Below are 27,407 nucleotides of genomic sequence, written 5' to 3' on the forward strand. Positions count from 1 at the left end.
TGAAAAATATGCAAAAAACTAACGATGATAACGAAGACATCAGTCAATAGTCTATTTTTTGTGATGGAGACTCTGAGATCAAGAAAGGGGAGGGAGGTGTCGGAGATGGTCCAAGTAAATTTGAGTGCAGGATGAAAATTGGTGGTGAAGTTGATGAAGTCCATGAGTTCTGCATGGGTGCAGGAGGTAGCACCGATGCGGGCTTCAATGTAACGGAGATAGAGTTCGGGGATAGGACCAGTGTACGCCTGGAACAGGAATTGTTCATTGTACCCTACAAAGAGGCAGGCATAGCTGGGGCCCATAGCTATGCCTTGGACGGAGGAAGTGGGAGGAGTTAAAGGAGAAGTTGTTGAAGGTGATGACCAGATTTGTTAGGCAGAGTAGAGTGTTAGTAGAGGGAAATTGGATGGTTCTGTGGTCGAGGAAGAAACGGAGCTTTAAGGCCTTCCTGGTGGGGGATGGAGGTGTAGAGTGACTGAACGTCCATAGTAAAGATGAGGGAGTGGGGGCTCAGAAAGCGGAAGCACCAGGCCTCCTGATTCACTGAGGGGCAATGTTGAAGTTAAGTTGATATATAAGCATTAATGAGATGTCCACTATTTGTAGTGACTGGGTGGAAAATTGAACAGCTTACACCACTGAATCACAAAAGTGGAGAAAATACAGCTGCCATGACTTACGCAGAACATCATTTTAAAGGGCTTGCATCTCACATTTAATGAAAAATCAAATGAAAAACAAGTTTAACTCTGTTGTATATAATAGTTATAGAACATTATTAAACTATCAACACTTTGACCTTATCAAAGATCAGTGGCTAAAATTCAGAGACTATATACAGTATATAGAAAGGCAAACTTCCCAGTGATGTGATCTATCACCGTCACACAACTTGTTGCTTGACATTCTAAAATACTGTACTCTACTCAACATCTGGAAAACAAAAACAAGAATTAATTGGTTGCAGATGGCATATAAAATGTTCAGAAGTTGCTTTTGCAGCGTAGTTTCTGGCATGTTGCATTAAGTACTCAAAAAGTATTTAAATTAAATTAGAGAAATTAAGAACCATTTTTGTTTGAACTACTGTGGGAGAACTACAGAGTTCGTTACAAACATCAATAAGTCTGAACTCTTCTGAGGCATACTGTGTTGCCTTAAGATCCTGTGATTTAAATTCTTTTAAAATCTTTTTAATGGGATTTTTGTCTTTTGATAATGTTACCGATGAATTATTTCTATCCATATGCACATCTGTGAACATTGCTAGATGACAATAATTATACCGGTTTAAACAATATATAATGATCACAACTGGTTATACATAACATGGAAAAGGATATAATTTCCTTATAACTAATCATTTAAATGTCTGTGATACTTTTTGCAGGCGAGGTGACAATGGAGACAATGTTTTTGTTTCCTTTTCTTGTGGACTACAGTATAATTTTTTATTCAAAATGTATTACTTTTTATAGTAAACGTTTGAATGGAATCAAATGAATTGCAAAACCTGCCGCCCTGCTGTCCCTGTTATATGCAGGATAAAATATTAGGATCCCAGATGTTAAAATGCAAGTGCCTAGAAATTGGATTTATTCCTTTTTTTGGTGTGACAAATGTGCTATGTAGTGCATCTAATGCCCAAGTAGGTCCCCTATAGAAATTTGTGAAAAATAACATTAAAAAGGTGTTAAAGCAGCTTACGCATATCTACTGAACCTGCTGCATTTTTAAATCATCAGACCTTAAAGGAATTCTCTCTGTGACAGCTGATGTTTGGCAGCATAAAAGGTGGTATGGACACGAGTGAAAATATAAGAGTCAGATAGAGATCTCCTGTATGGAGATCCTGTACGACAAGCCCCAGGTCATAGTCAGGTCACCGAATGAGAACGGTGCCACTAATGGTTCCACTGCAAGTGCAGAATAATCAGAGATCGTAATAGGCAGCTCAGATGTGTTTAATCGTGGTCTTGCTAGTGATGGAGCAATTAGTCTTGTACCTTGATCATGAATAATGAGGTTGGTAGATACTGTGTGTAAGGCATCAATGTAAAAATACAGACCCTGTAATTGGCATCTCCCTGTGCAATGTGCAATGCTCCTAATCTCCTTGTGACCGCTCCCCAAGAGCTCGGTTTATGTCGGCACAGGAGGACATGTGCCACGTGGAACTTCCGATGCCACTAGATGTGCAATTGATGCCAGGAAAATGCCAGCCCGGCCTCAGTGAATTTTGCAAGGTAGCAGCAGTAACATTTCCTTATGGACACAATTTGACTTGGAAATAGTTGCTGACAAGATTTAACCTGGCTAAAATGGCTTTCATATGGGTTTTACCACTTGTTATTGGATCCAACTTCTATGATAGGAGTTTTTTTAATGTAAAGAACATGTATGTGAAGACATCTTAAATGTGAGCATGAAACAGCCAAGTGACAAAAACTGTGAAACGTCAGTTTCAGTTTAAATAAGTGTTCCATTGGTGGATGTAAACCTATTGTGGTCCCCAAAGACACTTCTAGAACATAATATTCCACCTGTATACTTGGCCTAATGATTGGCACTTGATTTTGAATATTTTCTGATAATATTCACAACAGAAATAATTCAATAGTGATGCATAAACAAACTGTTTGAAACAGACAATCGGAGTTCTTTAGGAGCCCAAAATTAGTCTGAGATGATGGGTCCAAGTCATTTTCCTTTCTGCCTTCTGTTCCACCGCAGAGGATGTTATAAAGTCCGAGACATGGAGGAAGGTGCGAGCTCTGCTCATTTCTCGATGTCGACAAGAACTACCACCTTTCAGTTCATGCTGTTCTTTTGGCTGCTACGATCGGCTGGGTTATTGTGCTCCTGGTTTTTCCAATGTAAGCTTGCATGTTTGGAGGTGTCATTCATGGGCATCACATTCTTCAGAGCCTGACTCTGGTAACAGCAGCACAGACAGGACTGAAAAATACACAGGTAACATCGGAACACATTAGCTTTCTGCTTAGAAACTACAGCAGAAACTGTAGCTTTCTACTTAGAAACTACAGCAGAAACTGCAGTGAGAGAAGGACTACCTAGAAAAGACATGCAGTGATTTAAATATTATTTTGTGACTTTCTATAACTCATGGTCATAGGCAGACAATCGCGTGGCTCGCAGAGCTCCTGACCTCAAGTGGTGTCTGTGTGGAGACTACATGTTCTCCCTGTGACTGCATAAGTTTCCTCCGGATACTCCAGTCTCCTCCCACATCCAAAAAAACGTGCAGATTGCTGGGTAATTGGCTATTTTAAGTTGCCACCTGCAAAAGTTAGAGGTAGGGAATGTGGGCGGAATAGTTTTGAGGGAAAATTAGTGGGGGAAATAGATTGGTCTTTGAGCCAGCATGGACTCGATTAACTGATTTTCATACAAATACGGAATATAACTATGAAGGGTCAGTGCCTCGGTGACCTAAACTGGTTAGTTCACTGGAGGTCCGTGCAGTTTCAACTATAACATTACACTGCACATCTGTCTCCTGCCCGATGCCGGTGGGAATGATGTTTATGCCTCAGGAAGAAATAAGAACTGACCCAGGAGATATGAACAATGCTGGTTGATGGGAGGGAGAGGGTGGACTGCAGCAGTGAATGTCCACAGTTTTGAGATAGGACCCGGAAGAAGGAGCTCCATCTGTACCACTAGGCCCCCAAACCCATTCCAATATTTCGTCCATTGAGCAGGCGATCAGTGGACCAACCCCTTGTTAGTAGATCTACCCAAAATGTCACAGATGTTTACCATGGTGCTTTTGGAGAATGCAAATTTATACAGTTTCGAGTAAATGTTATAGTTAACCACTAAGTGTAGCCAGTTAGCTCCTTCCAAGAAGCAAATGCCATCTCTGGGGATTGCAAGGAAAGATTACAGCTCCTCTGTCCTAAACACCCACACCCCCTTTCCAAACAGTTCCTTAAGTTCAATTGGTGAGCACCTCCTGCGCTTTCCAAGATTTCTGCTGACTTCACCACCTATTCCAGGTAGGGAATTAAAACAATGCAAATCTAAACGAGGCTCTGGAATTAAAATAACTCTAGCTTCATTTCTGGAGCAATGGGTGAGCCATTCCAAACCCACAAAGAGTTAACGCCAAGGCTTGGGTGTTCAGTTATCATTTAGTTAAATAAAAGGCCATACCAAGGGCTTCTGGATCCTGTTAAACCAGCTTTAGAATCAAATCTCTGCACACTTCATGAAACTAAATGTAAAGGCACTTTCCTGACGTCCTGGTGCAGAAAATCTGCTCAATGCTGTTCTTATTTTTGCTCTTCACAAATAGGGAAACTGGTATAATATATTCCATTAAAACAGTTGTGATTATACCACGTGTGAGTATAATTGTCATTTAGATTATATGTTGGTCAGAAATAGGGCCAAAATATATATATATTTCAATAATACATCTCAAGGTACACGAGTTATTGGCAGAGGTGGGACATTGCCAATGTCTGATAACCATATGATAGTATTAGTGAGATCTTCTCGAAGAATGAGGGGGGACCTCATTGAAACATACAGAATATTGAAAGGCTTGGATAGAGTGAATGTGGAGAGAATGATTCCACTAGTGGGAGAGTCTAGGAGCAGAGGTCATAGCCTCAGAATTAAAGGACATTCTTTTAGAAAGGAGATGAGGAGAAATGTCTTTAGTCAGAGAGTGGTGAATCTATGGAATCCTTGGCTGTAGAGGCCAAGTCAGTGGATATTTTGAAGGCAGAGATAGATAGATTCTTGATTAGTACAGGTATCAGAGGTTATGGGGAGAAGGCAGGTGAATGGGGTTAGGTGGGAGAGATAGATCAGCCATGATTGAATGACAGAGTAGATATGATGGGCAAAATGGCCTAATTCTATTCCTATCCCTTATGACCTTATGACCTTGAACTAATTAATGTTTTCTATCGCAGGCAAACAAATTAATCCTGATTAGTATGTCAGTTTAATGTGTATGAACACACCCATTTTCACTGGGACTTGGGAGGGCTCCATATTCAAATAACACATCCTTTAAAATGAGGTTCCTACCTGGAAGCAATTCTTAAATTTCTTGCTCACGAAGTAGAGAGCGATGGGGTTTATACATGAATTCAGAGTTGCCAGATTGATGCCAATGAAATTCAATACTAGCAGAAAGCTGTTGAAAGGAACAATCTACTGTTAGTGCATTACAGGTATGAACAATCTATTTTGAAGAAAACAAATAAAAATAAAATTCATCAAATGATCAACTTGTTGCTGCTGCTGCCACTGAATAATTTGCTAACTTGCCTCTCCATTCTGAAACAGACATACCCTGAAATGTGGGCTTGAAGGAATAAGCTCACCACATAATATTATCTGCCAAGCACCTTTCAGGAAAAGCAGCCTTAAATAACTGCTGAGATTAGAATGAGAATCATCGTCATGATGCATATTCATTTTTATAAAAATAAGGTGAGGGTTTTAAAGCAATTCGTCACTAAATCAATATGTATTGTATTATATGAGCGTTGGTAAGGAACATTCATACATTTTGGGCTCCCCAAATTCAACATGTTAGCTGTGATTCATTAGACTACTTTCTGGTTCTCTCTTTAATATGAAGCAAATATTTGGCAAATTTTCACAGGCATGGTTTGGAAGGAAGTTGAGTTAGGCCTAGAGTAACAGCTGAGGCAAATAGATCATCTTCATCCCTCTGGAATATAAAGTGTTTTTTGTTCTTAAATATCTATATGAATATTAAAAGGTGGACTCAGAAGGGTGTATTTAATATGAAGTAGGCATTGTCACTTGCTGGACCTTATATGAAGCCAAAGGTTTGCCTGGAACGGAAAAGATTATGCATGGATCTGATAGAGGCAGTTTGAATTATAAGTAACACAGACAGAGTAAATAGAGGGAAACTTCCCATTGCCAGAAGAATCAATAGCAAGTGAACTTAAACTGGGGTGCTTTGGGGAAACATGTATTATAAAATCATCTATTATGTACCCAAAAGTGGATGTGTTTAGCGATCCTGAGTCCTAAAGTATTTTACAAAATAAATACACATGAAACAAAAAAGAATTGGCCTTAATTACTTAAAGAAAGAAAGGGGACGTTTTCCTCTGAGAATGGGTCTGAGATTATGGACTGAAATTACATTCCTTAACAAATGAGCGGTGTAAGAATTCCCTTTTTGAAAATGTTCCCATGAACTTCCATTCCCCGCAACAGCATGGTCCTATTCTGGCCATGGTCCTATTTGACAGCTTTGATAGCCAGCAAGCCAGAGCATGTGGCTTCATTAACTGTCACTGTCATCAGTGGCTGGAAACGTAGGGGGAAGGTCACCTCTCAAGAGACGGAAACGATGAGCAGGCTGGAACAAATAATGTCGGACTAGTGAGCTCAGCCCACTTGTCACCAGACGATCTGTCGCTGTGCCCTCGTGTCTCAGCAATGGTCTTGCATTCATAACCTTCTGAGGGCATATTTATAGGATACTTTAGTGGTGAGTGTGCTTCAAAGTTAAAATGCTCTGAGTAGATTCTGAAGGAATAAAAGGTGCTATGCAACTGTAGGCTCCTTTCTGTATATTAACACAATGCAAATTTATGATGTGCCTTTCTGTTCTCTGATGGTAAGCATGTAATTTTAAACAGACAGCCTTAAACAGGTTGATAATTTTGATATTTCAGTGGAAAAAAAATTTCAACAAACTCATTACCAATTCACGTCAGTATCCCTGAAAGGGAATTCAAGATTCATGTAAAGAAAATGTAGCTTGTTAGTCTAACTTACTTAAGGAATTCACATCTGTTTGGGTCATCTTCATGGTAAATAGTCATCTTTAAAATTCTGCCAAGATGGAGAGGGAACCAGCACAGAGCAAAAATCACAACTAAAAATAAAACTGTTTTGGCCACCTCTCGGCGCTGAAAAATAAACACACAAGGATGCTTCAGTTCAATGAGTATTAACCAATTATACATAGCCACAAGCCAAAGAAACATTTCTCAACCCAAATATCTGTAAACTGAGGGTCTTGTATTTACCAAACAGTTGGACCTAACCACATGCTACTTATTCTGGTATAAAGTCACAGAAAGGTTATTCCAGCTCTGTGTAACATTGCAAATTGTCCCATTACTTGTAAAATGGGTGAGATATATCCCATGAAGTCATATGGCACAGAAATGGACTTTAGCTCATCGTATCTGTGCCACATTCTATACCTAGGAAGTTTTGATATACTCATCCAAATACTGCTTAAATGTTATGTGAGGACCTGTCTCCAAATTTCAACCACTCTCTGGATGAAAAGGTCCTCCATCTAATCCCCTCTAAATATCCTTAACTGAAACTATGTCCTCTGGTTATACGTATCTCTGCTAAAAAAATTTTTTTCTCACTTTCTACTCAATTTACACCACTCATTTTGCATCAACCATGATCATGTTAAATGGCAGGGCAGGGTTGAAAAACCGGTTGGCCTCCTCTGCTTTTACTTCCTTGTGGTTTTGTCTTCACTCAGCAACACAGTTACTACCCTGAAAAATTCAATTAAATTACTTAGCTGGATCTCCCCTTAAAAAAGGTCATGCTGACGATCGCTGGTCGGTCCCTATCTCTTCGTGCAGTCTCATCCTGTTACTTAGAATCTTTTCCAATAACTTACCTGTCACGTGTTGGACTCACCCCATTGTACTTATCCCTACTGCCAATCTGGGATGAATGTACCGCATTTCCTGTCCTCTAGTCATCTGGCACCTCTTGGGGAGATTTCAAAGGCTCTGCCAAAGCCCTAACAATCTCTTCACTTACATCTCAACAGATCTTGAGGAGTTATGCACTTTTAAGCTGCTAGGACATTAAATACTCCTATTCAATGATTATTTGGTTGGGAATTCCACGTTCCCCACCCTGAATTCTCCAACTACAATGTCTTTGTCCATAATGAATACAGAAAAGAAGTATTAAGACTTCACCTGCATCCTCTGGCTCCATACATAGATTGTCATGTTGGTCCCTAATAGGCTTCCTCTTTCCCTGGTTACTCTCATGCTCTTAATTTACTTACAAACTGATTTGGGATTTTTTTTTGTCCACTAAAGCTATTGTGTGCATTCTCTTTGATTTTAGAGATAGCACTTCTCTTAATAAGAACTTGATAAGCAAATACTTTTTTAGTATTTCTCTCTGATTTGCTGACATATTTACTCCTCTATCTTCCACTAACTGTTTGGAGACTTATAGTACAAATCCAGAAATATAATTGCCCCATTTTGTTTCTACATTTCGACCACATGTCCTCATTTGCTGAACCTTCCACGATTTCCACCCTTCGTGATGGACACTGGACACCTTGATTAATATTTGCAATGTGCCCTTCTCATTCATACCAACCTCCTACCCACGTTGCACCTGAAGACTATGTACATTGGAATTTTGAACTGCCACTCTTACTCATCTATTAGCTCAGTTTAGAGATACAGCGCGGAAACACGCCCTTCGGCCCACCGGGTCCGCGCCGACCAGCGATCCCCGCACATTAACACTATCCTACACCCACTAGGGACAATTTTTACATTTACCAAGCCAATTAACCTAAAACCTGTGCGTCTTTGGAGTGTGGGAGAAACCGAAGATCTCGGAGAAAACCCACGTAGGTCATGGGGAGAACATACAAACTCCGTACAGACGGCACCAGCAGTCGGGATCGAACCTGGGTCTGCGGCGCTGCATTCGCTGTAAGGCAGCAATTCTACCGCTGTGCCACTGTGACCGTGATCTGTCAATAACTTCTCTGGGACAACAATAATATCATAATCCCATATGTTAATCAAAGCCCTCAGTTCATCTGCTTCCCAGACTCCTTATGTTACAATGGATGTAATCCAGCCCTGCATTCGTGCCCTGTGCCTTAACGGTACATTGTCAAATCCATTTATGCTTCGTGGTCTGGACTATCACAATTTTCCATCTATATTTTGCTGGTCATTACCATCTACTGTACTACTGCACTAAATCTCATTCCTGTGCCTACTGGGATGTCTTAGATTACCTTCTGTATTTGTCTGTTGCTCACCTTTGCTATACTCTTGAGTCCCAGTTGTAGTACTAAAACAAAGACATCCAAAGTACATAGAAATTCGGATGAATAGTGTCTGATCTGAAATATTGCCCCCTGAGTGTTTCTACCATTTCTGTTTTTATTTCTATTATCTGTAGTTTTGTGATTTTCAACGGATAAAAGTGCATTATTGTACAGCCAAATTTGGAATAGTTTGAAATGCAACTTTCATCCCTTGGAAGAGTTTGCCACTTTTTCATCAACCCCAATATTGGTTGTGTTAGATCTTTCTGACTAACAAAAATACGTGAAAGAAATTATGTACGAATAGTGGACAAACGGGATCCACAGTTTAGCGGAGAATTGCTAATACATTGAGGACAACTTCAAATAGTTACACGTCTGGCTCACTCACTTTTAGTCTGGCTCTCCACTGAAAGAACAGGATTGGAAAACTGACCTTGTGATTTTATTTTTGGAATTATTAACAATGTAATTGAAATTTTTGGAAGCTTTGATTATACATTGATTTACAATAGCTGTATATAACTGGAAGGGGGTTGAAAACAGAGTAAATTATGAATGAAATTTACGAGGGATAGTCTAGGAGATTGAAACACGTTGAAACTGAGAAGCTGGGTCAGTTTAAATGGTACAATTCTTTTATGATACCAATGGGTAGTTGAAAGATTTTACCCGTTTCAAGTGCTCGCTCAGAGCGATCCGCAAACTCTTGTTCCTCTTATTGAGCATCTCACAGGTCATTAGAGTGTAGAAGAAAGCAGTGCAGGCCAGAGGCATGCAGAAATAAAACACAAACATCCACCAATCCTTCACACTGATGTAGAACTGCAAGAAAACACATCATATTCTGTTAGATGCAAGCAGCAGACACGGCCAACAAAATACACTCTTCTTTTTACTTATTCACATAAACAGCATTTTCAGATGTACAAATTTGTTTTAATATTGAAAATCTCAGTTGGAAAAACTGAAATACAGTCCAGGGCACATCAAAGGTTGGAATTAGTAATGAGCCAACTTTCCAGTTGATCGCAATGGCAGTATACCTCTGGCAAGGCAGAATCTGCCTCCCTGTGTTTTCTGTCTTAATACCAGTCAAATTCTTTAGATGAGGAACGTTTGAATAAATTTGTTTGTCTGGATCCTCCTTTGATTTTTAATTCCCACTGCAGAAATTCCTTCCTGGGGTGGTGAACAAAAACAATGCCATGAGGCCTCTTTGCCTGGTCACCAATTCCATCCCTGCCCTTGCACTATCTGGGACTGAATCAGAATATTCACAACCTTCGGACAATCAGAGCCCCATATGATCTCCCGACCTCATACCTGAGCCATCAATAATACCGACCTGCCTCTCCCACATTGCTTGATTTACCCTGCCTGAGCTCACTGGCTATTGACACTCACATCCATGTCTCTGGAAACTCCATTTCCAATGCTCCCTTCATTAGTGTCTCATCTTACAAACCCACCTCCCAAAACTCATCCCAAACTGCAGCCCTTATGCTATTTGTGCTTTTAGATGTACTTGGTCTGTGCACATTCACCTCCTATGGTCCTTACTCCTGACTACTTTCTGATGTTTAAATCTCTCCATGGTCTGTCCCCTTCATCTCCTTTGCTCACTGCCCCACCATTGGTACTCATGTCACCTTCTGCCCTGGCATTAACCACTGACATTCCCTTCCAAAACAACTCCACTTGTCCTTTTCTCTTCCTAGATGATACTGAAGATCAAGTTTTTGCGAAGCTATAGTAATATGGATGATCGTAAATAGACTGCAAATTTAATCGCCATGTTCAGTACCATAGCAGTTATGTGAAAAGTGTGCAGGTAGCTGTTCTTTGTGTGTCAGATACTGCTAATGATGATTTGTGTACACTTCAGGTGGCCTGAATGATTTAGTCTAATATAGATTATTGTGATGTTTAAAACAAAATACATTCATCAGACTGAAAAGTAGGAATGTGATATAAACAAACCTTTCCTGAAAACAACTAAATATAAAGTGAATAGGACGTTCAACTGTTTTGAATTAGACTGATGAATGGACATATGGCAGGGCAGCCACAGCTTTGTTGGATGCATGTCCACACTCTATGGGAAGCCTAACAAGAGTAGCCACCTGGAGTAGAACAGGCTGTGGTTAATAGAGGCTGAGCAGCAGCTGGTGTTGCTGAGGGCCACGCTGAAAGCACATTTCAGGAGGTAAATACCTTGTGGCTTGTGTCTGCAGACAGAGATCAGGTGGCAGGGGACACGGAGTGGATCTCACTCTTGAATTTATATTCAGCTCAGAGTAGTGGAGAGGTAGGGTGGTGGAGGGTGGAGTGGTGGAGTGGTGGACAGGTGGAGAGGTGGAGTGGTGGACAGGTGGAGTGGTGGACAGGTGGAGTGGTGGAGTGGTGGACAGGTGGAGTGGTGGACAGGTGGAGTGGTGGAGTGGTGGACAGGTGGAGTGGTGGACAGGTGGAGTGGTGGACAGGTGGACAGGTGGAGTGGTGGAGAGGTGAAGGTTGCTCTGATGGGTCAGCCAGAGCCAGAGCCATTGCACCTCAGCTGTTGAGGACGGAGGAAGAGAGGGAATGCAATAACTGTAGGAGATCTGATAGGTATTTCTTTGGCAGCAGATATGACCCATTGTGGCATGTTAACCTTCTTCATACTGGAACAAAAGATGGCATGAAGCAATTATGCAGCTTTCTGGGTGGGATAGGAGGAATCAAAGAAGTCAAATAGTCAATGAATTAGGTAATTTCTGTGGGTAGCATCTTAGTTTTAGTGCAGTTTAGAGATACAGCGTGGAAGCATGCCCTTTGGCCTTCTGAGTCCATGCCAACCAGTTTCCACATCAGGGATTATTTACAGAAACCAATTAATGAAGAAACCTGCATGTCTTTGGAATGTGGGAGGAAACTGGAACACCCAGAGGAAACCCACGCAGTCATAGGGGGGACTTGCAAACTCCATGCTGACAGCACCCATAGTCAGGATCAAACTCTGGGCCCAGGTGCTGTAAGGCGACAACTCTACCGCTGTACTACTGTGCTGCCCCACTTAAAGGGCTAAAGAGGTTATTTAAAAGGCAATAACTGGTGCATGCCACTAGGGATGCAGGAAGAGATGCATTGATGCAATGATGAAGGAATTTTGTGTGCGTGGCCCTGGAACCTGTTCAGGTGAGGAGGTGCTTGTACAAATCACACAGCTTGCATCTCATCAGGGCTGGTGTCAAACTCATTCTGGGGAGAGATGCTAGTGTTGTAGGGGGTGGGGGTCAACGTTACCCAAAGAACTTGCTAAGTAAACTGTGGAATAAAAAACAATGCGCACAGAGGATTTGGAGACAGACAATCCAAACACAAGGAATAATATAGTATTACATGGGAAGATTAAGCATGAGTAAAAGAGAATCTTGGGAGGATACAGAGCTTTCACAAGACCACATGTGGAATACCATCTGCAGGTCTGATCTCCCAACATCAGGAAGTACAGTATATACTTGTGTTAGATGGAGAGCAACAAAGTTCACTACGTTATGTGTCCAGTAAGTTTTTGGATGTTAATGGAATCGAGTGCTACGCAGTTATTGCAGAAAAGTAACACTGAGCTCAAAGAGCAACCATGAACATATTGAATGGTAGAGCAGGCAAAATATATCAAATGGCCTAAACCTGTTTCTATTTTTGGTTTTCTATGAGAGGTTCATAGTTTAGGTGTGTAAGCGTACCAAGTATAATAAATAAGACTAGTGAGCTGCAAAAGTAAATAGACAGTTAGGATTCTGATGCTACGCTGATTGAACAAAACATGACAGCGTCGACAACAAAGCTTTGAAGAAAGACTTGGAGATCGAAAATAGATGGAATGTGACTGGCAGAATTGGTTAGGGAGAACATTGCAGTGCTGGTAAAGGAGGAATGTCTGGAAAGTTTCATAAACAAAATAGATCTGGTTAGAGTTACAAACAAAAAGCTGCAATTGTATAACTTGGAGTATACTACAGGGCACAGACTAATGGGAAGGATATAGTGGAACACATTTTCAGGTACATGATAGAGAGATATTAAACATTAGATGGATTTGAGGACTCGGACAGCAACATACAGAGAAGAGAAGGAAGAGGAAGAAATTCTTAAGTAAGTTCTGAATTTCTTTGATTAGTGGGCTGATGAACCACAGTGTGGAAGTGAAGCAAATGTCAATGTGTGAATGTTTACCAATCATTGATTAATTATGGAAAAGGACAAGGAGTAATCCAAAGTTTAAATATTTAAATGAAAGACAGACAATTTTGTATAGGAAGGAACTGCAATTGTTGGTTTATAACGAAGATGGACACAAAAAGCTGGAGTAACACAAAAAGGGGCAGCATCTCTGGAGAAATGGTATAGGTGACTTTTTGGCTCGAAACCCTTCTTCAGACTGAAAGTAGAGGTGGAGTGGGGATGGGGGGAGAATCTTTGTTTTGGACTATTCCGACAATTTTAGTGTGTTGAGAAAGGATCTGGACCTGATAAGACGGCAGATGATAACAGAAATAGGAGCAAGACCACAAAGGCGCTTAATTTACCTGCTCTCGTTGATGGTTTTAAAATTCACCGTTTACATGTTTTAAACTCTAGGTTAAATGCTTTACCTTTTACTGTTTGCATGCTTTAATCCCCTGTCTATATGTATTGTACTGTATTGCACTGTCTAATTGTATTGTACTGTATCATATTGTACTGCACTGTCATCCCCTGTCTATATGTTTTGCATTTGTGTTGCACTATGGCCCCCGGAGGCACCCTGTTTCGTCTAATTCGTTGCATGATCTGTAAGGAGTGGAATGACAAATAAACTAAATAAGAATAAGAATAAGAATAGGAGAATTTTACATTTTAGCAGTTTAGACTACGGAGGCAAACCATTTTGCTTTGGATCAATAAAAATAGCACTATTTTATTATTGTTTAAAAGTGCAGGTTGGAACCACGATTAAAAATGATTAGTTGCAAACTTTTCCAAAATAATGTGTGATGAAAATTCTGTTTCTGCACAATATTTCTCATGTAACCAATTTAATACTTGCTGATAGATCCCTATCAAAAACACAGAGGACAAACTAATATTCCCAACAAGCACAATTTTGTTTTGTGCTTATATCAAAGAAATTAGATTTTTATGACATATGCCTTCTGGACTCAATACATGAGTAATTATTTATTTGTGAGGTAAAAGCATATTTTAATTATTAAAATCAGAAGAAGCCAACCAAAATGATGTAGAACAGAAAGAAGATATTTTAATGCCTAACAGACCCATGAAATACTCCAGTCTTTTAAATAACAATTAGTATCTGGGAAGAGACAGTAAGTGTAACAATCATAAACACATGTGTACTGCTGCATAAATCAGAAAGTTATGCATCATTCATATGTTCATAGAATCATCAAACATTTGGATACAAAGGAAAATAGTTTAGTATTATTTCCAGATTGCACCAGGCCAATCTATATCAATTCCATACCCTGTTTCACTCTGGTTTCCCAAATATTCATCTGATTCCCTCTCGGCTTTGTGATACACTTGCCTTCATTACAGCCATTGTGGCTATTTATTTATGTGGGAAGGCATAGATGGGATGAGTCAATGACTGTTTTAGTCAATGCCTCACTGCATCAAAATGCAAACTGGCTGGGAATTGTACATTTGCATATCAGTCTGAAGAAGGTCCCCACCCAAAATGTCTCCACAATTTCCTCCACAGATGTTGCCTGGCCCGCTGAGTTTCTCCAGCAATTTCTGTTTTGCAGTGATTTTACTTCCCTGAGGCTAGAAGGGAGGAAGACACACACGGGTTGGGGTGCTCAGGGGGGGGGGGGGGGTAGGGATTGGGGATTTGAAGTGGGAGAAGCTCGGAATTGGGAATTTGCTGGCATTGACTGCAGTGATCAGTCACAAAGGCTCTCTTTTTGGATGTGAGATTATGAACATGGACACTTTTTCTGGAAGAGACTGAAACAATAGCACCCTTTCTGGAAGGAAGTTTAGAATATCAGCCATTTCTGGAAGGTAACTCAAATTTCGCTGTACCTTAACTGGTACATACAACACTAAACTGACCTTGAAACCTTGAAGTTCGAAGACAATAGCACTCTTTCTGAAAGAGAAATTAGTAATACTGCCAATCTTTCATGGGGGGGGGGGGAGGGGGGGGGGGTGTGGGCAGGGTCATGGATTGGAACAACGTGTTTAGGTCGAGTGTGAGGGCTGCACAGATGTTTGGAGGTGTGTGTTCTCCTGGGCCGTTGCTGCTGGAGTGAGGCCAGTTTATTCAGGGTACCCATCAACAGAGACTCCAAGACAATATGATCCAAGTTCACCTGCAATGCTCGGAAGGTACAGCTGGTTTGTGAAATGCATGTTAGGGCACAAGATTGACTTACGGGAAATGCCAGTTGAATTTTTCACTATTACATGGAAATTTTCATTTTTTGCAGGTTGGTAATGTGAAAATTGACTCTCAATTATGTAAAGCTGAAAATCAAACAAATCTATGCAATTGAAGCCATGGTTATATATTTTTATCGACTTTTATGTGGAAAATGGTCTAATATCTCCCTTTTTGCTTAAACTAATTGTACATTCTATTTCCTTGATACCAATTATTCAAACAATGAAAATTTATCATTATTTACTTCAATGAATGAACAAGTTTTAAAAATGACTTTTAGCTTTCTCCAATAGTTTGTGTATCCAGAATGAAATGTCTTTTTTCAATTTCTTCATTCTAATCTGTTATTTGGTCATTGCACATTAGCAGAACATTCTTTACATATTTATCTTTTAAAAAAATATATCATTTTTGTTTTTTATTCTCTGCCAAGTGCATAACATTTGTCAAGTCCTACATGAATTAAACTTAAGCATGATAAAACCTATTAGGACATGATTTTTATAAGTGACAACTATACTGAAACAAATAGAAGAAAGGATTTAAAAAAATTGAGGAGAAGCCCCAATTTAATCATTTTAATTTATGTCTTAATTTTGAAACTTAATGCTCTTTCTCGAATCTCTCTGCACCGGATGAAAGCTCTTGAGATCTGGGTCAATGGAGGTCTGAAACTGAACCCAACAAGGAGCACAAAGGAGTTTAAAATCTCTCAAAATCAGGGAGGGAAAGGTGAGAGGGAAAAGATTTAATGGAAACCTGAGGGACAACTTTTTTTAACACAGAGGGTGGTGGGTATATTGAATGAGCTGCCAGAGGAAGTAGTTGAGGGAGGCACTATAACAACATTTAAAAGACATTTGGGCAGGTACATGGATAGAAAAGGTTTAGAGGGATGTGATCCAAACACAAGCAGGTGGGACTTGTGTAAGTGGGGCATCTTGGTCAGCCAGGGCAAGTTGGGCGGAGGGTCCTATTTCCATACTGTATGACTCTATGACACCTTAACGTGATAAACATCAAAGGAAACCAATTCCAGTTTTATTTATCAGTCCCGAAATACAATGCTTACACTAAGCATTTCAACTGGTTGTTGAAAGATTCTATAGGAATAACTGACATTCCCAAGAAGAACACCAAGTTGACTTTTTTTTAATGTTGCAGCAAACAGCAGTATTATCTAACCAAATTTGATAACAAGCCACCCATGGATAAAAAAGCAATTAAAGGTTTGATCAGAAAGGTAGGTTTTAAAGGATACCCTAAAGAAGGTAGGAGAGGTGCAATGTCAAGATAAAATTGAAGGACTGAATTCCGCAGAATTTAAGGCCGTGACACCTGGAGGTAAAGACATTAGAGGTGAGAAATTGATATTGGTGGTGTGTGATTGTCAGGGATGACAGAAATCTCAGAGGGCAGAGGAGCTTAGGCGGTTACAGTGACAAGGTCCAAGTCATTAACAGGTTTGGGAAGCAAAGGTAAAAACAGCAAAGGTAAAAGCAAAGTATTGCTAAACCAGGAGCCAAAGTAGATCAATGAAAATACAGACAATGAGCAAATGGGATTTGGTGCAAGTCGAAACTGCAGGACTTATGAGCATGAAGGACGGAAAACGAGACGGTGTATGCTGGAGCCGTCAAATCTAGATGCAAAATAAATGGAAGACCGAGGTACACCTTAAGGAAGACAACTCAGATATATTACAAGAGAGGACAATGCAGAAATGCACACTGCAAATCTTTCCAGATCACGTTATTTTGTTGTGAGTGCATGCTCTAACGCTGACCGCAGCTCATAAAATCAATGGTTTTCATGGCTTCAGAAAGCTTCATGCACACTTTTTTTCTGCTTGAAGAATTGTGACACACTGCAGGGATATATTTTTGATAGACTAAAAATACTCCTTCACATTAGAACATGACCCGGGCACTTTTCTACCTGAACCCAATGATGCATGAGCACCAGAAACTGTGAGCCTTTGACTGCATGAGGGGAAATCCCTTCAAATAATAGAGGAAAATATAGATCAACACCTTCTCCATGATGAGTACCAGTTTGCTGACCCTCTCACTCACTGATGGTCATTTTAAAAGCTATAGTATGATCGATGAATAATGGTTCATCACAGTCACAAGAATATTAAGAAAAGAGGGAGGTTATTCTGAAAAAGATTGATTACAGACATGTATCAGGAGAGAGGTGTGGTGATGTTCTACTTCAAAAGGACGAGGAACCATTTATAGGGTCTGCTTGCAGAAAGCCAAATTGGAAATTGATGGTTGGTTGTTTATCTGGAACGGAACCAACAGAATACACGGGAGTCTCAGGTGGAAAATGAATTCAGAGAGGGCAGGAGGACAGATGAGTAGGAACTAGGGAGAGAGCTAATGATTTAAACTTGGGCATTGCTTGGAGGTCGGACTGCAGCAGGCTGCAGTCATAGTGTCATAGAGTATGGAAACAGGGCCTTCGGCCCAACTTGTCCACACCAACCAAGGTGCCCCATCCACGCTAGTTTCTTTAGCCCATGTTTGCCCCATATCCCTCTAAAACTTTCCTTTCCATGTACCTGTCCAAGTCTTTTAAATGTTGTTATGGTACTTCCCTCAACTACCTCCTCTAGCAGCTTGTTCCACATATCTACTACCCTCTAAGTGAAAAAAGTTGCCCCTCAGATTCACATTAAATCTTGCCCCTCTCATCTTAAACCTAGGTCTTCTGTTTTTTGATTCCGCTACCCTAGGTCAAAGACGATGCATTTATCATATCTATTTCCCTCATGATTTTATATATCTCTATAAGGTCACCCCTAGCCTTCTGCACTCCAAGGAATAAAGTCCTATTCTGCCCAACCTCTCCTTATTTTTCAGCTCCTCAAGTCCTGGCAACATTCCTTGTAAATCTCTGCACTCTTTCCAGCTTAATGAAATCCTTGCTACAGCAGGGTGTCTAAAACTGAACACTGTACTCCAAATGTGGCCTCACCAAGGTATATGGATAGGAAAAACTTGGAGGGATATGGGCCAACGGCAGGCACGTTGGACTATCTTGGATTTGTATGGGTGAATTGGGCTAAAAAATCTGTTTCAATGCTGTATAGCTGCATGACTCTACGATGGGCGTATGTGATCCCATCTTTCATGATTTTACAGACATTTGAGCATCATTGTTTCAAGATGAATATTTCCATGCTGATGTGTTGCTAGTTTAGACTTTGTGGAGGGTAAAAGTCCAAGGAGTGGGTATGGGGTATTGGGGCGGCACAACGGCAAGAGACAAGGAGGAAAGAGACCTGAACAGACGTTCTCAAGTTGAGTGACACCAAAGTCCAGGAGCATGCCACAGAAGTTGGAAGAAGAGTTAGGAGGAGGAGGTTGGCTGTGCAAGAAAAAAAAATGGAATTATTTCTGTTCTGCAGGATGATCCTGAAGCACCGGAAAGCTTAAACTGAGGAGACTGAGGCTCAATAGCATTTGATATGATCCCATCGAATATGCCAAGGGGTTGTTAGGACAGACGTCACTGGAAAAGCACATTTATTTCACATACGAGTTCAAATTTAAGAAACTAGAAAAATCTACATTTCGTACAGGGACAGAACTAATCATTATGTTAAAAGTCTTAGGTTATGCAGCTGAAATCTAAAAGACTGCAGAGATCCTTGTCATTTGAGAGATAACATTCTGGGAAATAGTTTAGCTATTTTAAGAAAAGATTACTTTATAAGGAAGTAAAACTCTCAAGCAGTTTGGTATTCATGCTGATCCTTTTAGAAGTCGAGACTGAAGGCGACCTATTGCCCAGGTAAAGGTCACATGTAACTACACCCCATGGATGAAATACTGCACGGAGGGGTTCATGGCTTGAGCAGCCAAACATAGAACATAGAACAGTACAGCACAGGAACAGGCCCTTCGGCCCACTATGTTTGTGCAGAACATGATGCCACAACCAACTCATCGGCCTAAGGATAGTCCACTTCCCTCTGTTCCCTGCCTTTTCAAAAGTCTCTTAAATGCCAATCTCATATATGCCTCCACCAGGCACTCATCACTCATTGTGTAATAAAACCTACCCAGCATTTCTCCTTTGAACTTTGCCCCTCTCATCTTAAATCTGTATACTCTAGTACTTGTTATTTTCATCCATGGAAAGAGGTTCTGACTGTCTGCCCTATCTCTGCCTCTCATAATTTAACATACTTCAATCAGGTCTCCCCTCAAACTTTGGTGCGCCAGAGAAAATGATCTCAGTCTTTCCATCCTCTCCTTGCAGCTAATACCCCTAATCCAGTTATCATTCTGGCAAATTTTACTGATTGTATGTCTCGTTGTCATCCTCCCCTCAGCTAACAATGATCCATTCTACATTTTCCTTGAGCTTTGTCCCTTTTGGTCTCTCATTTTCACACCTTACCCATTCATATCTCTAGATTCCCACTCCCCTTACTCTCAGTCTGAATAAGGGCCTCGACCCGAAGCATCACCCATTCCTTCTCTCCAGAGGTGCTGCCTGTCCTGCTGAGCTATTCCAGCATTTTGTGTCTTCAGTGTAAACTAGCATCTGCAGTTTCTTCCTACATTCTGGCAAACCTCCTCTACACCATTTCCAAAAAGTCCACATTCTTCCTGTATTAGGGTAACAGGAACTACATGCAATACTCTACATGTGGACTGACCCAAGTCCTATAAAGCTGTAAGTTTTTATTCAACAGCTTGGTTGAGTTATAAGAATGAAATGGAGTTACAGCAAGTAGGTGGTCTCATACTACAGTTAGAGTTCTCCAATAGACAGATTTTCAATAATAACGCTACTTTCCTAGATTACACTTGACCTTGTTTTACAGAAATATTTATCAGCCCATCAGTTCGATAAAACTGTGGTCAGCAATGAACAAGTGGCAATAGCCTGTCATTACACTTCCAATTACTGACAGAATTTCCGCGGGATTTTGCTGAAACTTGCTCTGATTAGAAATTTAGTGCAAATTCTTCTAAATGGCATCTCGGCCAATGTGAATTCTAACTCCTTAATCAGTGAAGAAATTCAATTGAATCTTGAAGACTTTACTGATTTGTGGAGGTTAACGTAAAACATAGAACACAGAACAAGCCCTTTGGCCCATGATATCTGTGCCAAACATGATGCCAAATTAATCTACCCCCTTCTGCCTGCATGTGATTCATATTCCATCCCCTGAATATTCATGTACCTATCTAAAATCTTTTAAAAATGCCACTATTGTATCTGCTTCCACTACCATGCTTGACAGCGCTTACTGTATAAAAAATCCTTGCCTGCACATCTAGTTTAAACTTCCCCCCTTTGAACTTAAAGCCATGCCCTCCTGTTTTATAACATCTCCACCCTAGGTTAAAAGTTCATCAACCTCTGACACTCCAGAGAAAACAAAACAAGTTTGTCCAATTTCTCCTTGTCCCTAATACCCTCTAATTCAGGTAGCATCCTGGCAAACCTTTTCTGCACTCTCTCCAAAGCCTTTGCAGGTTTGAGGTTTCATTCTTCATCCTTTTCCTCGATTAGTCAAAGGCTGTGACACTGTCTGAGGGCAATGGTAAATTTCACCATCAACATCCGCCTTTGCTAAGCAATGGCTATGAGCAGTGTTTCATATTTCTCGTGGTTTTGGCATCAATTATTATTGCCAGAGGACAGTGTGATCCATTTGCAGTAGGTTAGTCGAGAATCTTGAGAGTGTTGAGTGTAGTGAGGCTGTTCTTTGCAGATGGTTCCAGTGAATGAGTGGAGAATGTCATTGAGCTTGGGTTCTCAGCATGTACGTATCATGAGCATTGTTAACCTGCAATGGGCCATGGTTAAGCACTGTCTCAATTTAGAAACTAACATGCACGTTTTTGTAAATAACTTCATGCGTTCTCCATCCTCATCTCTCTAAACTCCTTCCATCCTCAGATACCTGTGGTCCTCTGATTCGAAATGTTGTACTTTGGTGACTGTGCTTCAGGCTCTAGGCTCTAGAATTACCAACCTAAACCTTTCCATTTCCACTGCTCTCTCCCCATTGAACACCCTTCCTGAACCCACCTTTTGATCCCCAATGTTTCTCTTATATGGCTTAGTGTCCAATATGGTTTGACAATGCTCATGTCAATATCCTGAGGGCACTTTCCTATGTTGCACGAGCATTAGAAGTGCGTATTATAGTAATTACCTTGACCTAAGTATAGCAGCTTCACACTGGCGCATGTGAAACGTTTCAGATCTGCTCCTATACATCCACCCTATACTGATGTACTATTCTGGCCTTCCACCACAGTGAGGAGGTGACTGGAGGAGACTCACTGTGATGGATGTTTCTTTTTTTTTCTTTTTTCGTGTTTTGTGTTGGTTGGGGTTGTGTAATTTGCTTATTTTATTGCTCTTATTGTTGGACTGTGGGTGACGAAATCTCGTCCAAAAGACTTGTTTTTTGGATGACAAATAAAGGTAATTCTGATTCTGATTCTGATTCTGAATTCCGATTCTGAATTCTGAATTCTGATTCTGAACTTCTGGGACCTTTTTTATTCCATTGGGGTTTGCTGTTCGTCGCCTTTATTTTTTTCCAAATGAATACTTTCCAACATGTCTTTATACAAAAGAAAAGTCAAGCAAAACTGAATGAAACCTCGGTAAAAAATTATCTTTGTCCCATCTATTGTTCAGGGTTGTCATGTTTCACTATCACACCCACTGCAAAATAATAAGCACTCAAATGTGCTGGTGCTTATATAAATAAAAAGCAAATTTAAATATTGACCTTAAACCTTCATATTAATAAGGCTAATTTCAATGTCAATCACCTGTTGAGAAACCTAGGATTTACCTGCAAAATTGGTTTTGCCTCCAGACCATTTTACTATGTGCTGAAGGCAGTAAGAATCCATGGTTTTCCAAGCAAGAAGTGAAACCAAAACTACCCCACTAAGTATGCAAGGGTAATTAATAAGAATACAAAACGTCTCAGAGCCTGAATTTTATTTACAGAAATATTTCCTCTTCAAACCACCTGTGCATTTCAATTCAGCCTTTTTCCATTCTATAATTGTGTAAAATAAAATACTGTTCAGAATGTTAGTGACAGTTCATAACAGATAAGAATCAGAATTTTGACATTTTTCTTATTTTCATCATCTATATTTGTTGCTCTTCCTTACCTTCTTTAAGTATGTTGTTGGAAGAACTAGACAAACATTCATCGTCACATCTCTATACGTCAGCGGGTGTAAGTCAAAGGCTATGGCCTCAGGAATAGCCAAAAATATGGAGAGAACCCAAATACCGATGATCTCTAATGCAGTCAACAGAGGTACTCCGATCCCCTGAACACGGCTCCAGGAGACAACAGCTCGGTATCTGTTTCATAAGCACAGAAATCTCTGTTAAATTTACTTATGCATTATTTAAAACTGTATCCTCTCTAAATGTGTATGCAGAGAATGAGGCCATAGATGAGATATGTATAAAATTGATTTATTAAGCATAAATTGCATTGATAGGTTCCAAATAGGAACAAAGATCTTTGATCAGTTCATCAACACTGCCCAAAATTAAACACTGTTATAGAGTCATGGATACACAAAAACAGGCTCTTTGCCCCATGCTGACCAGGTTTTAAAACTGCGCTTGGTCCATTTGCCTGCGTTTGGACCTTATCCATCTACTTGTCAAAATGTATTTTTACTGTTACTACTGTAACTCTGGAAGCTCGTTCTAATAATGCACCCTCCTCCATGTGAAGAATAGCTCCTCAGCTCTCTTGTAAATCTTTCCCCTCTCAACTTAAACCTGTTCTGGACTCAATGCTGAGAAAAACAGTGACCATTGCTCTTAATCTTTGCGTCTAATGAGTTTGTACACCTCAGAGTCAGAGATAGAAAGATAGACAGAGAGGGGTAGAACACCTGTTTGAGTGGTGCAACAAAAACAACCTCTTGCTCAGTGTCAACAAGACAAAATAACTAATCGTTTATTCAGAAAGGGATAGTCGAGAGACCACATGCCAGTTTTCTTTGGCGGATCAATGGTGGAGAGAGTTAGAAGCTTCAAATTCCTGGGCATTAACATCTCCAATGACCTATGCTAGGCCCGGCACCTAGATATAATCATGCAGAAGGCATGACTTCTCTACTTCCTTAGAAGTTTAAAGAGATTTAGTATGTCTCCAAATACTTTAACAAACTTTTCACAGATGTAGTGTAGAAAGTATATTGACTGGTTACACTGGGAGCTGGTATACCAATTAGAACACACAGGAACATAAGAGGTTGCAGAGAGTGGTGGACTCAGCCCAGTCTTTCGCAAACACAGACCTCCCCTCCTTCACAAGTATTTACATGAGATGGTGCCTCAAGAAGATGGCATCTACAATCAAGCATGCCCACCGTCCAGGTGATGCCCTCTTCTCACTCCTACCATCGGACAGGAGGTACACAAGCCTGAAGTCCTATACCACCAGGTTCAGGAGCAGCAACTGTCCGACAACTATAACATTCTTGAAACAACCTGCACAATCCAAATCCTATCTTGATAACAAAAGACTATGGTCCACATCTTGCAGTATCATGAACTTGTTTTTATTTTAATTTATGTTTTGCACTAATGTCTTGTTTTTTTTGCATTAATTTTCCTTTTAGAAACTTTATGTGCAATTTATATGTGTATATACACCGATCAGCCAAAACGTTATGACATGATGAGCCAAAACATTATGACCACCTGCCTAATATGTTGTTGGTCCTCCATATGCAGCCCCATACGCAGCAGGGTGCGATGCACTGTGTATTGTGACACATTCCTCCTGTGACCACCATTAAAATTTTCTGTGACTTGTGCCACAGTCGACATTCAGTTGGTTCGCACAAGACGGGATAGCCTTCGTTGCCCTCGCGCATCGATTAGCCTTGGGCGCCCAACACCCTGTCGCCAGTTTGTGATTTGTCCCTCCTCGGACCACTGCCGGTAGGTACTCACCACTGCTGACTGGGAGCACCCCACAAGCCTTGCTGTTTCAGAGATGCTCTGACCCAGTTGTCTGGCCATAACAATTTGGCCCTTGTCAAAGTCGCTCAGGTCTTTACTCCATTTATGCCCATATGCCCATTTCTCCTGCATCCAACACATCAACTTCAAGAACTGACTGTTCACTTGCTGCCCAATATATCCCACCCCTTGACAGGTGCCATTGTAACAAGATGATCAATGTTATTCACTTTACCTGTCAGTGGTCATAATGTTTTGGCTGATCGGTGTATATATATATATATATTTGATCGGTTTGAAGAAGGGTCCCGATCCGAAACATCACCCATTCTTTCTCTCAGAGATGCTGCCTGTCTCGCTGAGTTACTCCAGCTTTTTGTGTCTACTATATATATATATATGGCACCAACAATCACGCATGCCCACCATCCAGGTATATATATATATGTATATATATAGATATATATAAAGTATTTGTATGCATTTGGCCGAGTCTATGGCCTGTGATGCGACGCTGCTGTAGCCATACCTCATCGCACTTGTGCATATGACAATAAGCTCAACTTGATTGACTAAACTGAGAGCACTGCAAGTGGGATTGATAAAATCATTCTGAAAACTGATGGGGTTTGACCAATCTGGCAATGGTAAATGCCAGTCCTGCTAAGACGGGCAGGGTTGGAGTCTGATGTCCCAGGCAGTGTGCACATTTTGTAACAGGATGAGAATGGAATCCACCAACTGCCTCTCAACCTCCACTGTTGTCTGCCTTGGGTATTTGCTTGTAATTGAAGCAGGCCAGATTGGACAACAGATTACCCAGAATGTGAAGCACAGGATCATCAGACTGCACAGCCTGACTGCTCTGTGCTGCGTTTATCCTCCACCCACACTATTTACTTAACTTTGTGCTAACAACATTTTCTCCAACCTCATTCACTTTGATGTCTTACTTCCTCTTGCGCAAACCATTGCTTTTCACTTTAACTCCATGAACTCTGTTCTCAGCCCTTTCTTGTGCCAAGGTTTCTCAGCAAATCTTTTTAGTGTTAATCAGTGGAGAATGGAGTCTAAGAATAGTATGGCATTGGGGACTATCTCACTGAGAACATGGGAACATGTAAATTAATCCATTGTATCAATCTCCGACGTGCCTACTTTCCACAATCAAATGTCGAGAGCAGGCACAATTAAGGTCAGAGCAGAGGTGAATAACACATTGGCATGGAGGGTAAAGTTGGGGTGAATGAAAGGCAATGAAGGGTTGGTATGTGGACTTGCAGAAGTAGGTTTTGAACATGGCAGGGTGAGAGTACTTGATGCAAAACATTTATTAAATACACGCAATCATACTTCCTAAAATGTATACACCCATTACCCCCCTGTATTTTATACATGAATTATAATCGAAAGACATAAGGAACTGCAGATGCTGGAATCTTGTGTAGAACACAAAGCACTGGAGTCTGAAGAAGGAGAGAGTTTGAAGAAGGATCCCGACCCAAAACATTGTTTATTCATGTCCTCCAGAGATGCTGCCTGAACGCTGAGTTACTCCAGCACTTTGCGCTCTACACTGATCAGCCAAAACATTATGACCACTGACAGGTAAAGTGAATAACATTGATTATCTTGTTACAATGGCACCTGTCAAGGGACGGGATATATTCGGCAGCAAGTGAACAGTCAGTTCTTGAAGTTGATGTGTTGGATGCAGGAGAAATGGGCAGGAGTAAAGACCTGAGCGACTTTGACAAGGGCCAAATTGTTATGGCCAGACGACTGGGTCAGAGCACCTCTGAAATGGCAAGGCTTGTGGGGTGCTCCCGGTCAGCAGTGGTGAGTACCAATACAACAGTGATCCGAGGAGGGACAAACCACAAACCAGCGACAGGGTGTTGGGCGCCCAAGGCTCATCGATGCACAAGAGCAACGAAGGTTATCCCGTCTGGTCCAAACCGACAGAAGGTCCACTGTGCATGCATTTGCAGCAACAGAATACTGAATATGCTGCAGCTACTTTGCAACACCAGGACCATCCTGGTAAACTCAGGAGCGTTGTGATAAAGAAAGAGGGCTCAGAAATATCAGGCACTGAAGGTGTTACAGTGGCATAGCGGGAGCGCTACTGCCTTACAAGGCCAGAGAATAATTGTGTATGCTTCATTGATTTCATCTCTCATTCTTCTAAACATTAGAGAGAAGAGGACTAGCATACCCAATCTATACTTTTATGACAGCCCATTCTCCCATGAACAAGTCTAGTGAATCTTCACTTCATTTCCATTATATTAATTATATTTTTTTCACCCTATCTATCATGTTGTAATCTAGTCACTCAACACATCTATATCCCTTTGAAGCCTCTTTGCCATCCTCACTGTTATATATTTTCACTTATTTTCTTATCATGAGCAAGCTTGGAAATGTTACACTTTGTCCTCCCAGTCAAACTATTGATTTAGATGGAGACAAAATGAACTGCAGATATTGGAATCTTGAGCAAAACACAAAGTGCTGGAAGAACTCAGTGGGTCAGACAGCATCTGTGGAGTGAATGGCTATGTGATTTTTCAATCTGAAATGGGGACTGACCCGAAACCTGCCTGACCCGTTGAGTTACTCCAGCACTTTGTGTTTTGCTATTGATATAGCTTGTGAATATTTGGTGCCCCATGCGTCGAGGTGTGTCACTTCATGAACCCCCCTCTATTTTCGATCTGTAAACCAACTCTCAATCTACACTGCTATATCATCCAATTCAATGAGCTTTAACTTTGTTCACCAAAAGTCTTCAGAAAATCCAAATTCACTTGGATCCCCTTATCTACACCACTAGATACATCTTCAAAGATTGGT

The 27,407-nt window shown here is 40.7% G+C and overlaps 1 protein-coding gene across 2 annotated transcripts in view; it reads right to left on the reverse strand.

Annotated features, from left to right (window-relative positions):
* Window positions 1–700: 700 nt before the first annotated feature.
* Window positions 701–27,407, reverse strand: part of ednraa (endothelin receptor type Aa) — a 39,025-nt gene continuing 12,318 nt past the window's right edge. Inside the window, exons 3-7 of one of the 2 annotated variants that reach the window (XM_078406075.1) lie at window positions 22,724–22,922; window positions 9,779–9,931; window positions 6,811–6,944; window positions 5,071–5,179; window positions 701–2,937 (exon numbers count right to left, since the gene is read on the reverse strand). In XM_078406075.1, coding sequence (XP_078262201.1) covers window positions 2,815–2,937; window positions 5,071–5,179; window positions 6,811–6,944; window positions 9,779–9,931; window positions 22,724–22,922 — 718 coding nt within the window. In that variant the 3' untranslated portion in view covers window positions 701–2,814. Of the gene's footprint in view, window positions 2,962–5,070; window positions 5,180–6,810; window positions 6,945–9,778; window positions 9,932–22,723; window positions 22,923–27,407 lie in introns of both variants that reach the window. The other variant, XM_078406065.1, reaches the window with a different exon arrangement.

The sequence above is a fragment of the Rhinoraja longicauda genome, chromosome 1, assembly GCF_053455715.1.
Source record: "Rhinoraja longicauda isolate Sanriku21f chromosome 1, sRhiLon1.1, whole genome shotgun sequence".
NCBI lineage: Eukaryota > Metazoa > Chordata > Chondrichthyes > Rajiformes > Arhynchobatidae > Rhinoraja > Rhinoraja longicauda.